This window comes from Bufo bufo, chromosome 1 (assembly GCF_905171765.1).
Source record: "Bufo bufo chromosome 1, aBufBuf1.1, whole genome shotgun sequence".
NCBI classification, from domain to species: domain Eukaryota; kingdom Metazoa; phylum Chordata; class Amphibia; order Anura; family Bufonidae; genus Bufo; species Bufo bufo.
The window spans coordinates 133871280-133883898 of NC_053389.1; the positions used below are offsets into that span (position 1 = coordinate 133871280).

Genomic DNA, 12619 nt, shown 5'->3' on the forward strand with positions numbered 1-12619 from the left:
GTCACCTATCTCAAGAATCGGGCCTCACACTGCTCTGCCAGGAATGAAGAGGAGGGCGCACACACTGCTCTCTCCATTCACTGCTATGGCCTTCTTAACATAGCCGAATAAGTGCTCTAGGCCGTTTTTAGAAGTCCCATTGCAGTGACTGGAGAGAGCAGTGCGTGCGCCCTCCTCTTTATTCCTGACAGTGCGCGTCAGTGGGTCCAGTTCTTCAGCCACGAACGAGTCTTTGATGAGGGACCCACACCTATTGGACATTTATGGCATATCCCCGGTCTATGCTATAAATGGCCAGAGGGTACAATCCCTTTAAAGGGAAACGGCCCCCAGAAGATTCACTAATAATCCAGGCACAATAGGGCTATATCAGGTGGATATAAGGAAACCTTTCACTTATCGATCCGGTACTTCATTCTGGAGAAAAAGTATTTAACCACTCATTTGCATATGGTTAGAAAGTGCACCGAGGGCTGGCCCAAACCACTCGGTGCACCGTTGCTCCTCCTACTCCCTCCGTCTCCTTCCTGACAGGCCCTGTCAATCAAGAAGGAAAGGGGCCCATCGAAAGTGGCCATTGTGTAATGCTTGGTGTCCCCTTTGGTGGCGCTGCAGTGGAATTGAGAACTTTCTCAGCTGATCGTTGGGAGTTCCAAGAGCAGGAAATCCTATGATCAGCCTCCTAAAGAAAAGAAATTGTAAAAAAGCAGACAACCCCTTGCTTCCCAACTATTATAGAACTACTGCTCCCAGCATCCTCAAACCAAATGTTCAACTGTAGTTTTATCATGCAATTATATGTAATATACAAAAGTAAAATCAGTAAGGCAAGAAACCACATGAAGATCTGCACACTACCTTGTAAGGACATCTTCCATCTAGACAGGAAGCTAGAGCGGTGGTGGGGCTGCATGCAGGCAGCCAGGGCCGGGGGTGAATGATGTCCCCTGCTCGTTGTGAATATGTATGTAGCCGTGATGTCAGAGTGACGTCACAGCCTCTGGTCAACCACATGTGCAGGGATATGAATGGTGCTGGGCGCAACCTGCAAACCAAGGCTACAGTGCAGCCAATCACATCGCCCCAGAGTTGCCATAGCAACTCAGTAGCCAAATTATCGGAGCTGCGGATGGAGACGGCTTCCTGTATTTTTTTGTGACACAAGTGTATGAACAGAAATAGCATTAGCATGATTTTGCAATTTTTTGTATCATGATCGCTATACTTGTTAATCATATTAGAAAACACGTTGTATCCTTTATACAATAAAGAAAAAGAAAAAATACTTAAAGGGCGGTCATCCAGGATTAGCAAAATGGTTAACAGCAAACTGAAGGCGTGAAGGAAAGGCGTCTAAAGGACTGTGAGCTCTTCAACCTTAGGGTATGTTCACACAGTTCTTATGTACCAAATAGAAATCGGATGTGGATTCTGCTTCAGGATTCCTTGTGGGGTTTTTTGTATGCGTTTTTTGACGCATTTTTGATCCTGCCCTTTTTAATGGAAAGTTTGGATCTGGATTCGATGCGGAATCCACACGTCACTTATTCTTTCCATGTCACAGTCTTTAAAAGTGCTAGCAGAGAGCAGTTTTCCCATTGAAATCAATGGAGCTGAATTTCAAGCGTTTCTTGGAGTAGTTTTATCGCTGTGGAATCCACATAGAAATCCACATTAAAATACTCCATGTGAACATACCCTTAACACCCTCAAAAGGTTATGGACTTCCACCACAGGGAATCCGCAGGTCACAACCCCTGTTTGTTACCACCAGCCGCCACGCGTTTGTTCATATGCTTATATGTCGCTGTCGCTTTAAGATCACTAAAGGGGCCTTTTGCATTAAATAAATTGCATACGATCCTAGGAGACCCCAGAATGTTATCCACAACTTTTCAGGGCAATTGGCGCACTTTCAATACAGGTCGAATTTATTCAGGCACGAATCGAATCGCCCGACCAATTTCTCCAAAATCGAATTTCAAGAAATATGCTCATCGCTAGTTCTTAACCGTGTTACGCATTGGCACAAAGCAGGAGGTAGAGATCGCAGTGACAATGCCAGCCCTGCATTATTTTCAGCGCAGTGTGCACAGGTCCTGCGTGTTAGAGGGTTGGGGAGAAAACTGCACCCCCCCCCCTTTACGTGAATATACGTATCCTGTACAGTTTGGTCATGTTACTATGGGCACCAGTTTACCCAGTTATGGTGGCAATACCATCCAAATGGAATTGGATTTTGATAATGATTACTAGGTGACATACCCCCTCAATTAAAGTGTGCCAGGTAAGATATGCCACCAATATGTGCCGCATGCCGCTGGAGACACCAAGTAATATGTGCACTTACAGTGGGTTGAATGGCTTGTATATGAAGGCAATGTATAAGCTGTATACTGATGAGGACATCACAGGTACTTTGTGAAACTGAGATATGCCCATATGTATAGCTAAGTCATACTGCTAATGTGACCCTGCCTGCAGGGTCTTTGTAAGTAAAAGAGGGAGAGGAGGGAACGTAGCTGCAGACAGGGGCGGATTGGCCATAGACCCTACAGGGAAATTTCCCGGTGGGCCAATGCCCCAGGGGGCTACCCAGGCCTTTCTCTCTGCCGCTGACTGGGTACAATAATGAGCTCTCAACAGTACTTAAAGGGGTTGTCCGGGATCAGATCTGAAACCGGACATACACATATTTTCACCCAGGCAGGCATGTTACCATCCGAAGTCTCCGCCTGGCAGTCCTAGAAAGAGCCCAGTACGTCGCGGGATCTCCTAAAAATGCCTTTGCCGTGCGCGATTCAGGGGGCTGCCTGGGTGAAAATATGGGTATGTCCAGGTTCACCTCTGAACCCGGACAACCCCTTTACTGCTGTGAGAATCAGGTACTCATGTACCTGGCCAGCAACCGCACATACCCTCCTGAATTCATCCGCTATGGCCCCCACCTCACCTCCTGAGCCCCCTCTTTGCTCCATAGAAAACTGGAGGAGGAGGACAGAAGACGGTAGCTATTGATGGCCACCACAAAGGACCAAGTTTTGGGGCAGTATACTGTGCTACACTGTGTTATTTGCTTCTGCTGGGTTGGCATTTTGCACCACGGTATTGTTGACCCTGCCTACTTTTGTTGCCTCGCCTTCTGTTAATTTGGACCTGCCTACAAAATGGGGCCACTTTCAGTTTTTTTTTCCAGGGCCACTAACTTCCCAGTCCGCCCCTGCCTGCAGATTCTCATTTGTGTTAGTGGAACAGAACGAGGCGAGCTGGAGCAGCAAGGAAGTCATCAGCACATCTCCTACATCACTCCAATAAGCGCCTGTCCAAAAAGCAAGGATGTGGAGAGAAAATGTACGCTTCCAGGAACCAGCAGAGGAAAGGAGAAAGAGGGATATGATGAAGGCTACACATCTCAGGCGGCACTACATCCGATCTACATGGAGTGCGCACAGGACCACAGAAACATAGAAACCAAGAAGCTGCTTTAATTTTGTCTTCAAAGTTTCAAGATCGCAGTTGTCTGTCAGTGAACTGAAACATGTTTGCTTACATCCCAAGGCTAAAACCCCTGAAAGTCCTAATAATCCAGTATAGGCAATCCACTTTGCAGCCATGCAGCTATCAGGGCATGCTGAGAGTTGTAGTTACAGCTGGAGAGGCACAGGTTAGGAGACCACACATATACACACACATACAACAGTCATTGCAGGGACTTTACCTTCTTGCTTTAGCATCAAGGTGCAGTAAGTGAGCTCTTACCCTGCTGATGCCCAGAAGTCTTGACACCCGCATCATACTGAGCGCTCTTGGGTTTACAGACATCTGACAACAGTACACACAGAATTTCATACGCAAAACGGCATATTTGTACAAACACAGGGACATCGCCTTTTGTTTCGCATTTCTCACACAGGGAGCAGTAACTGCGGAGGAGGAATGTCAATGCAGAGATTTTACCTGGAGTGGAATAGAAGTCCTTCCATAAAGCGTCTAACACCTGGGAGCCTCATCCCCATAAGCAAGACGGTCCTGGGGTCAAGCAGTCTGGGAGTTTAGGAGAATCCTATGAGCTGAATAAGATGAAACACGTTTTGCAGTCCAGAAATATCACCTTTGCACTTATTCAGGCAGGATATTAAGCAAAGCCTATGAGTTAAGTAATATTTAACTTATTATAACATTGCACAACACCTCTACACTACGATGTATGTTTAAGAATCCTCCGGGTATATTATAATGTATGGAAAGTTCAAGAATCCTCAGGGCGTATTACAATGTATGGAAAGTCTAAGCCAGTGATGCCCAACCTACGGCCCGCGGGCCAAATGCGGCCCGCGAAGCCGTGTCATGCGGCCCGCGCAGTAACAGGACTTTATAAGCGCAGGGCGCGCTGCGAACGGCACAGGCAGCAAAGAAATGCTGCCTGTGCCTGCAATCTCCCCGCCCAGCGCCGCCTCCTAGCTAATTTATTCACTGCACTTGCCTCTGTGAAATTGAAGAGAAGCGCCGTAATCTCGCACAGGCGCACTGGCAGAGGCATCGAAGTGTGCATGCCTCTGCCAGTGCGCCTGTGCGAGATTACGGCGCTTTTCTTCAATTAAACAGAGGCAAGTGCAGTGAATAAATTAGCTAGGAAGCGGCTCTGGGTGGGGAGGAGATCTGTGGATGACACTGAGGGGGGGAATCTGTGGATGACACTGAGGGGGGGAATCTGTGGATGACACTGAGGGGGGGAATCTGTGGATGACACTGAGGGGGGGGAATCTGTGGATGACACTGAGGGGGGGGAATCTGTGGATGACACTGAGGGGGGGGAATCTGTGGATGACACTGAGGGGGGGGAATCTGTGGATGACACTGAGGGGGGGAAATCTGTGGATGACACTGAGGGGGGGAATCTGTGGATGACACTGAGGGGGGGGGGATCTGTGGATGACACTGAGGGGGGGGATCTGTGGATGACACTGAGGGGGGGATCTGTGGATGACACTGAGGGGGGGGATCTGTGGATGACACTGAGGGGGGGATCTGTGGATGACACTGAGGGGGGGGGTCTGTGGATGACACTGAGGGGGGGGGGTCTGTGGATGACACTGAGGGGGGGATCTGTGGATGACACTGAGGGGGGGATCTGTGGATGACACTGAGGGGGGGATCTGTGGATGACACTGAGGGGGGGGATCTGTGGATGACACTGAGGGGGGGGATCTGTGGATGACACTGAGGGGGGGGATCTGTGGATGACACTGAGGGGGGGGATCTGTGGATGACACTGAGGGGGGGGGATCTGTGGATGACACTGAGGGGGGGGATCTGTGGATGACACTGAGGGGGGGGGGATCTGTGGATGACACTGAGGGGGGGGGATCTGTGGATGACACTTACGGGGGATCTAGGGAGGGGTGTGGGGATGTTGGGGTGGGAGTTCCTGGAGGGGTGTTTGGGTGGGAGCTCTGAATGGGGTGGAGGTCCGATAGGTATGTGGGGGTGGTAGATCCGGGAGGGGGGGGCATAATTTTTTTTGCTATGGGGCCCAGTCATTTTTAGCTACGCCCGATTGGTAAGATTGGGCGGGCACTGGAGCGATAGAGCGCCCTGCTGTAGGAGAAGCTGGCGGGAGATGAAAGGAGGAGGGGCCAGCTCCTGGTGGTGTCGGGCACACGGCGCAAGCATGGCGGTGGAGGATCTGACTGAAGCCTAAAGACCAGACATCAAGGTAGACCTGCAGAAGAAGGTGACAGCGCAGTATGTGATGTATACATGTGTGTAATGTATGTAGTGCAGTGTGTGATCATCACATACTGCACTACATACATTACACACATGTATACAGCACATGCCCCCTCACAGTAATAATGCCAAGATATGTGCCCTCTTCACAGACGTAATGCTCACACATGCCCCCTTACAGTAGTTATGCCCAGATATGTGCCCCCTCACAGTAGTATTGCCCAGATATGTGCCCTCCTCACAGTAGTTATACTCTGATATGTGCCCCCTCACAGTAGTTATGCCCAGATATGTGCCCCCTCACAGTAATTATGCCCAGATATGTGCCCTCTTCACAGTAGTAATGCTCACACATGCCCCCTCACAGTAGTTATGCCCAGATATGTGCCCCCTCACAATAGTTATGCCTAGATATGTGCCCTCTTCACAGTAGTTATGCCCTGATATGTGCCCTCCTCACGGTAGTTATGCCCTGATATGTGCCCTCCTCACAGTAGTTATACCCTGATATGTGCCCCCTTACAGTAGTTATGCCCAGATATGTGCCCCCTCACAGTAGTTATGCCGATATGTGCCCCCTCACAGAAGTAATGCCCTGATATGTGCCCTCTTCACAGTAGTTATGCCCTGATATGTGCCCTCCTCACAGTAGTTATACCCTGATATCTGCCCCCTCACAGTAGTTATACCCTGATATGTGCCCCCTCACAGTAGTTATACCCTGATATTCGCCCCCTCACAGTAGTTATGCCCTGATATGTGCCCTCCTCACAGTAGTTATACCCTGATATGTGCCCCCTCACAGTAGTTATACCGATATGTGCCCCCTCACAGTAGTTATACCGATATGTGCCCCCTCACAGTAGTTATGCCCAGATATATGCCCCCCTCACAGTAGTTATGCCCAGATATGTGCCCTCCTCACAGTAGTTATACCCCGATATGTGCCCCCTCACAGTAGTTATACCCCGATATGTGCCGCCTCACAGTAGTTATACCCCGATATGTGCCCCCTCACAGTAGTTATGCCAGATATGTGCCCCCTCACAGTAGTTATGCCAGATATGTGCCTTCTTCACAGTAATGCTCACACATGCCCCCTCACAGTAGTTATGCCCAGATATGTGCCCCCTCACAGTAATAATGCCAAGATATGTGCCCTCTTCACAGACGTAATGCTCACACATGCCCCCTCACAGTAGTTATGCCCAGATATATGCCCCCTCACAGTAGTTATGCCCAGATATGTGCCCTCTTCACAGTAGTTATGCCCTGATATGTGCCCTCCTCACAGTAGTTATACCCTGATATGTGCCCCCTCACAGTAGTTATGCCCAGATATGTGCCCCCTCACAGTAGTTATGCCATATATGTGCCCTCTTCACAGTAGTAATGCTCACTCGTGCCCCCTCACAGTAGTTATGCCCAGATATGGGCCCCCTCAAAGTAGTTATGCCAGATATGTGCCCTCTTCAGAGTAGTAATGCTCACACGTGCCCCCTCACAGCGTTTGCATTTCTTTCTGGCAAAGCTACCTGGTTCCGGCCCGCAAAATGTATACCAAGTCTAGTGCGGCCCTTAGACGAAAAATGGGCACAACTGGTCTAAGCAATCTAGAGTCACCTAGGACTATTTGTATATTATAATGGTTAGGGCATTTGATCAACCTATGGTCTCCTTAGCTTACTCTACAAGGTCTAAGCAACAAATGATCTCCCTAGCCTACTCTACAATATATGGTAGGTCTAAGCAACCTATGATCTCCCTAGCCTACTATACAATCTATGGGAGGTCTCAGCAACCTATGGTCTACTTAGCCTACTGAACAATATATGGTATGTCTAAGCAACCTATGGTCTCCTTAGACTACTCTACAATATATCGGAGGTTTAAGCAACCTATGATCTCCCTAACTTATTCTACAATATATGGAAGGTCTAAACAACCTATGGTCTCATTAGCCTACTGTACAATATATGGGATGTCTAAGCAACTTATGGTCTCCTTAGCCTACTGTACTATAAATGGGATGTCTAAGCAACCTATGGTTTCCTTAGCCTACTGTACAATATAAGGGACATCTAAGCAACCTACAGACAGCTCAGTCTACAGTACAACGTGTGGGATGTCTAAGCAACCTATGGTCTCCTTAGCCTACTCTACAATATAAAGGGACGTCTAGGCAATCTACAGCTAGCTAAGTCTACACTACCTATGATAATCTCAATGTACAGAAAATCTAAGAAACCTATTGTCATGTCAGTTTGCACTACAAGGCATAGAGATTCTAAAGGTGGCCATACACCTAGTGGTGAGCAAATTGATTCATAAGAATCAAGTCTTCCTATCAAGTAAGATGCCACACCTGCTACAAGGTCACCCCAAATTTCTGCCTGAACTGGGGAATCTCTAGAGACCCTCCAGAGGCGGTGGCAGATGGATTAGTCCAGCTGGCAAAACCAGACGTTGGAGCCAGAGAAAAATCCTGCCAGTGGGGGTGAGCTCTGCTTGCTGTGAGGAGGGGGAGGTGCCGGTTGTCTTGTTCGTGATTGAGTGGTAAAGCTCATGGGACAATCTCCATCCCTGCCTGAGGGCGAGTATAGTGCCCTTCAGCTGGTAGCACAAGAAGGAGGAAGAAAGCATGTGAAGCATTATAGGAAGTTAATGAAAATAGCTGGATGTAATGAGAATGGAGAGCTTAGCTCTGAAGTGTGGAAGAAAGTAATGAGACAGTGTCGTGGAAAGTTGAGTGATGAAGGTTTGCTCGGTGCAGCGCAAGCGTGGCAACAGACAGCAAATCGTCTGGCTGCCAAAGGGGGATCAGAGAGATGGGATGAAAATTTGAAAGCTTATGTTTATACGACAGGAAATCCAGAGCCACCACCCTATAATGGCACTGGAGAAATAGCACCAGACACAGCACACCCAGTGAGACCCCGCCCACAGAGTGGAATTTCAGTGGGCAGGGGGGGGGGGGTCTACGGGATGGATACGTGTACATTGTGGGCAGCAAAATTCATACTCCCGTGATACTTGTCTTGCTTGTGGTGCCCCATGCCCCCATGGTGTCACAGCCACAGTCTGTGGGTGCCCATCCCCCAGTACGAACAACCCTCTGCCCAGCTCAGCCTCCGCCACTAGATGGCAAACCAAACAGATCACCCCTTGTTGCTCAGATCCTCCTCTGATAACTTTTTAAGAGGCAAAGCAGGCCAGACAGATCTTTTGGCCAGACAAGCCCAGACTCTCCCCCTCCCCCCGAGATAAATCGATAAATAAGAAAGGGAGATATGTGACTTTTAGTCCTACACAAGTCACTAATTTGGTAAACTCCCACCCTGACCCTGAACAGCACCCCATGCCCTTTTATAGGGCATTAGAACAGATCAGGAAAACACACTCTGCCACATGGAGGGACTTAGCACGACTTACCCAGATTAAGGCAGCAGATTCTTTCTGGCCAACAATGAAAAAAGACCTACCACCTCCAAATCATGGGTAGGAGGGGTTTCTAAAAAACCTACCAATCTGGGGAATGGTTCTGTGACCTGTTAGAACAATGGGCTAGGACCAGGGTGGCAGATCGGGCAATTAAAATTCAAAACATGAAACAAGATAAGGGAGAGTCAGTGGAGAAATTTGCTAATCGAATGGAACAAATGTTCAAAGATAAGACCTCACGGGCAGGGCCCTTTCTCCTTTTGTACCAGTGTGCAACTCATTTGGTTTATGATTAGTGCAATTGTCTGTATTATGTATGTATACCACTTCTCATATGTACAGCGCTATGGAATGAATGGCGCGTTAATAACAAATAATAATAATAATAATAATAATAATAAATAATAATAAAAAGATCAGGGTTTCACTAAACAAGACCCAGTACAGACTAGAATGCTGTCTAGTGCTTTTGCTGATGGATTAAAACCTCACATCCAAAAGCCACTGAAAACTGCCCGACTACCGTTCTGTTCCTATTGAGACATTGACTCTGGTAGCAAAACGTATAGAAGCAGCCCCCAGAACTAGCATAATGCTTGTAACGGGGAGAATGCCCCCTCCCCTGAGGAGATAACAGACCCACCCGTCTCTGCTATGGGTGTGGCAAGCTCGGACATTTCAAGAGAGAATGTCCATTCCGCGGAAGGGGAAGATCGCCCCATCAGTTTCCATGGACTCCTCCCCCAGCAGCAGAGAGGGAGGAATATCACCATGCCCCATAAGACAGGGGCAAGCCAGATCCACACGTCGGAGAGGCCAACCCCACTATGGCCCTTCTCCCTCCCCACTGCGGCCCTACACCTACTGTGAAGCTGCAGGTAGGAGGGGATATGCACACATTTCTCGTGGATACTGGTGCAGCCAGAAGTGTAATCTGAAGTGATGAGATCCCCGACCCAGCTTTGTTGGACAAAATTACTGTACAGTGTAACATAGTACATAGTATAGTAACATAGTACATAAGGTCGAAAAAAAGACATCTGTCCATCCAGTTCGGCCTGTCATCCTGCAAGTTGATCCAGAGAAAGGCAAAAGAAAAAAAAAACAGAGGTATAAGCCAATTTTCCCCACTTTAGGGAAATAAAAAATTCCTTCCCGACTCCAATCAGGCAATCAGAATAACTCCCTGGATCAACGACCCCTCTCTAGTAGCCATAGCCTGTAATATTATTACACTCCATAAATACATCCAGGCCCCTCTTGAATTCCTTTATTGTACTCACCATCACCACCTCCTCAGGCAGAGAGTTCCATAGTCTCACTGCTCTTACCGTAAAGAATCCTCTTCTATGTTTGTGTACAAACCTTCTTTCCTCCAGACGCAGAGGATGTCCCCTCGTCACAGTCACAGTCCTGGGGATAAATAGATGCTGGGAGAGATCTCTGTACTGACCCCTGATATATTTGTCATAGACGGTCATGCTAGGTCCTCTCCCTTAACAAAACCTCTTGATGTCTTTTTTGGCCCACAGCCTTCCACTGTAGTACTCGTGGTTTCCTCCACATGTCCACTTAACCTTCTGCAAAGATGCTACAAAAGATGCAAGCTACTATACAGTTTCAACCTGTTGGCACTGTTGCCCTCTCTACTCCTCTCCAGCCAGAGGAAATAGTGATGCTGGCCGCCCTTTGGTCATTAGAAGACTGTCCACCCACTACTGAGCCACTTCCAGCTGCAGTGCTATCTGTCATACCTGAAGCCGCAATATCCCTTATCCATAGCCCAGATGGATGCTGTCACTCAACAGGTGCGGGCGTTCTTGAAAGTTGGTGCTATGATACCTACCACATCCCTGTCCAACACCCCCCTCCTCCCAGTAAGGAAGAAGGGGAAAAAGGGACTACCTGATACCTATAGGATGGTACATGATCTTCAGGTGGTTAACGAAGCTACCATCCTAGAAACCCCCTTTGTACAAAATCCCCACACCCTGCTTTCCAACATACCCTCTGATGCAGCAGTCTTTACAGTCATTGATTTAGGGTACTTTCACACTTGCAGCAGAGGATTCCGGCAGGCAGTTCCGTTGCCGGAACTGCCAGCCGGATCCAGCAATTTGGACGCAAACTGATGCATTTGTGAGGCGGATCCATCTCACAAATGCATTGCAATACCGGATCTGTCTCTCCGGTGTCATCCAAAAAAAACTGATCCGGTATAATTATTTTTTTTTGCATTTTTAAAGGTCTGCGCATGCACAGACCGGAAAGCCGGATCCGTTTTGCCAGAACACTTAATGCCGGATCCAGCATTAATACGCTTCAATGTAGATTAATGCCGGCATTCCGGCAAGTGATCAGTATTTTTGGCCGGAGAGAAAACTGCAGCATGCTGCGATATTTTCTTCGTCCAAAAAACGTAAGAGGGACTGAACTGATGCATCCTGAATGGAATGCACTCCATTCAGAATGCATTAGGATCAAACTGATCAGTTTACCAAAACCAATTTACCCATTTTAAAGGATCCAGATTGACCACATACAGATGCCCCCTTCACAGGGATTTCAATACGCCCTTGTGATCATAGACATATTCTCTGCATGGCCTGAAACTAACTCCGTGAAAAACCAGACAGCCAAGACAACGGTGAAGAAGTTGTTAAACTAAATTGTCTGTAGATTTGGGGTACCTGAAGTGATAAAGAGTGATCAAGGACCCACCTTAACAGCAGACGTGGCTAAGGAAATATGGGCCGCATTAGGGACCCATATTGCTTTCCATACCCCATACAGACCACAAAAGAGCGGAAAAGTGGAAAGAATGAATGGCACATTGAAACTAAAAATGTTGAAAATAGCACAAGAGACTGGAGGGCCATGGCCAGAGGCTCTTCCTATTGCCTTATTCAGTGTCAGACATACCCCTAGGGGGAAGGAAAAGTTGTCCCCTTTTGAGATTTTGTTTGGTAGTGCCCCCAAGTTAGGACAGTATTTTCCTCAAGAACTTGCTTTGCAATATGATGGTTTGTCTGCCTGACTGACCTACCGTATTTTCCGGCGTATAAGACGACCGGGCGTATAAGACGACCCCCAACTTTTCCATTTAAAATAAAGATTTTGGGCTATACTCGCCGTATAAGACTACCCCTGAATGCCCAGCCCTCCCTGTCTTCAAGACGATCTTCGCCAGTCCAGGGAACTGACTGGGATCTGTGGATGGCACTGTTATTGGGAGGGGGATCAGTGGATGACACTGCTATGGGGGGGATCTATGGATGACACTATATAGCTTCTTATGCTATATGTGTCATCCACAGATCCACCCCATGACAGTGCCATCCACAGATCCCCCTCCCCTAAACAGCGCCATCCACAGATCCCCCTCCCCTAAACAGCACCATCCACAGATCCCCCCCCTAAACAGTGTCATCCACAGATTCCCCCCCCT

General features: G+C 48.1%; 1 protein-coding gene across 4 annotated transcripts in view; it reads right to left on the reverse strand.

Annotated features, from left to right (window-relative positions):
* ACOT7 (acyl-CoA thioesterase 7) overlaps positions 1-12619 on the reverse strand; it is a 223866-nt gene that overhangs the window by 183064 nt on the left and 28183 nt on the right. For 2 of the 4 annotated variants that reach the window (XM_040429650.1, XM_040429658.1), the window contains exon 2: positions 3958-4070. The exons of 1 other annotated variant lie outside the window; for it this stretch is intronic. In XM_040429650.1, the coding sequence (XP_040285584.1) occupies positions 3958-4016 (59 nt within the window). In that variant the 5' untranslated portion in view covers positions 4017-4070. Of the gene's footprint in view, positions 1-858; positions 996-3957; positions 4071-12619 lie in introns of those variants that run through there. One more of the 4 variants, XM_040429673.1, reaches the window with a different exon arrangement.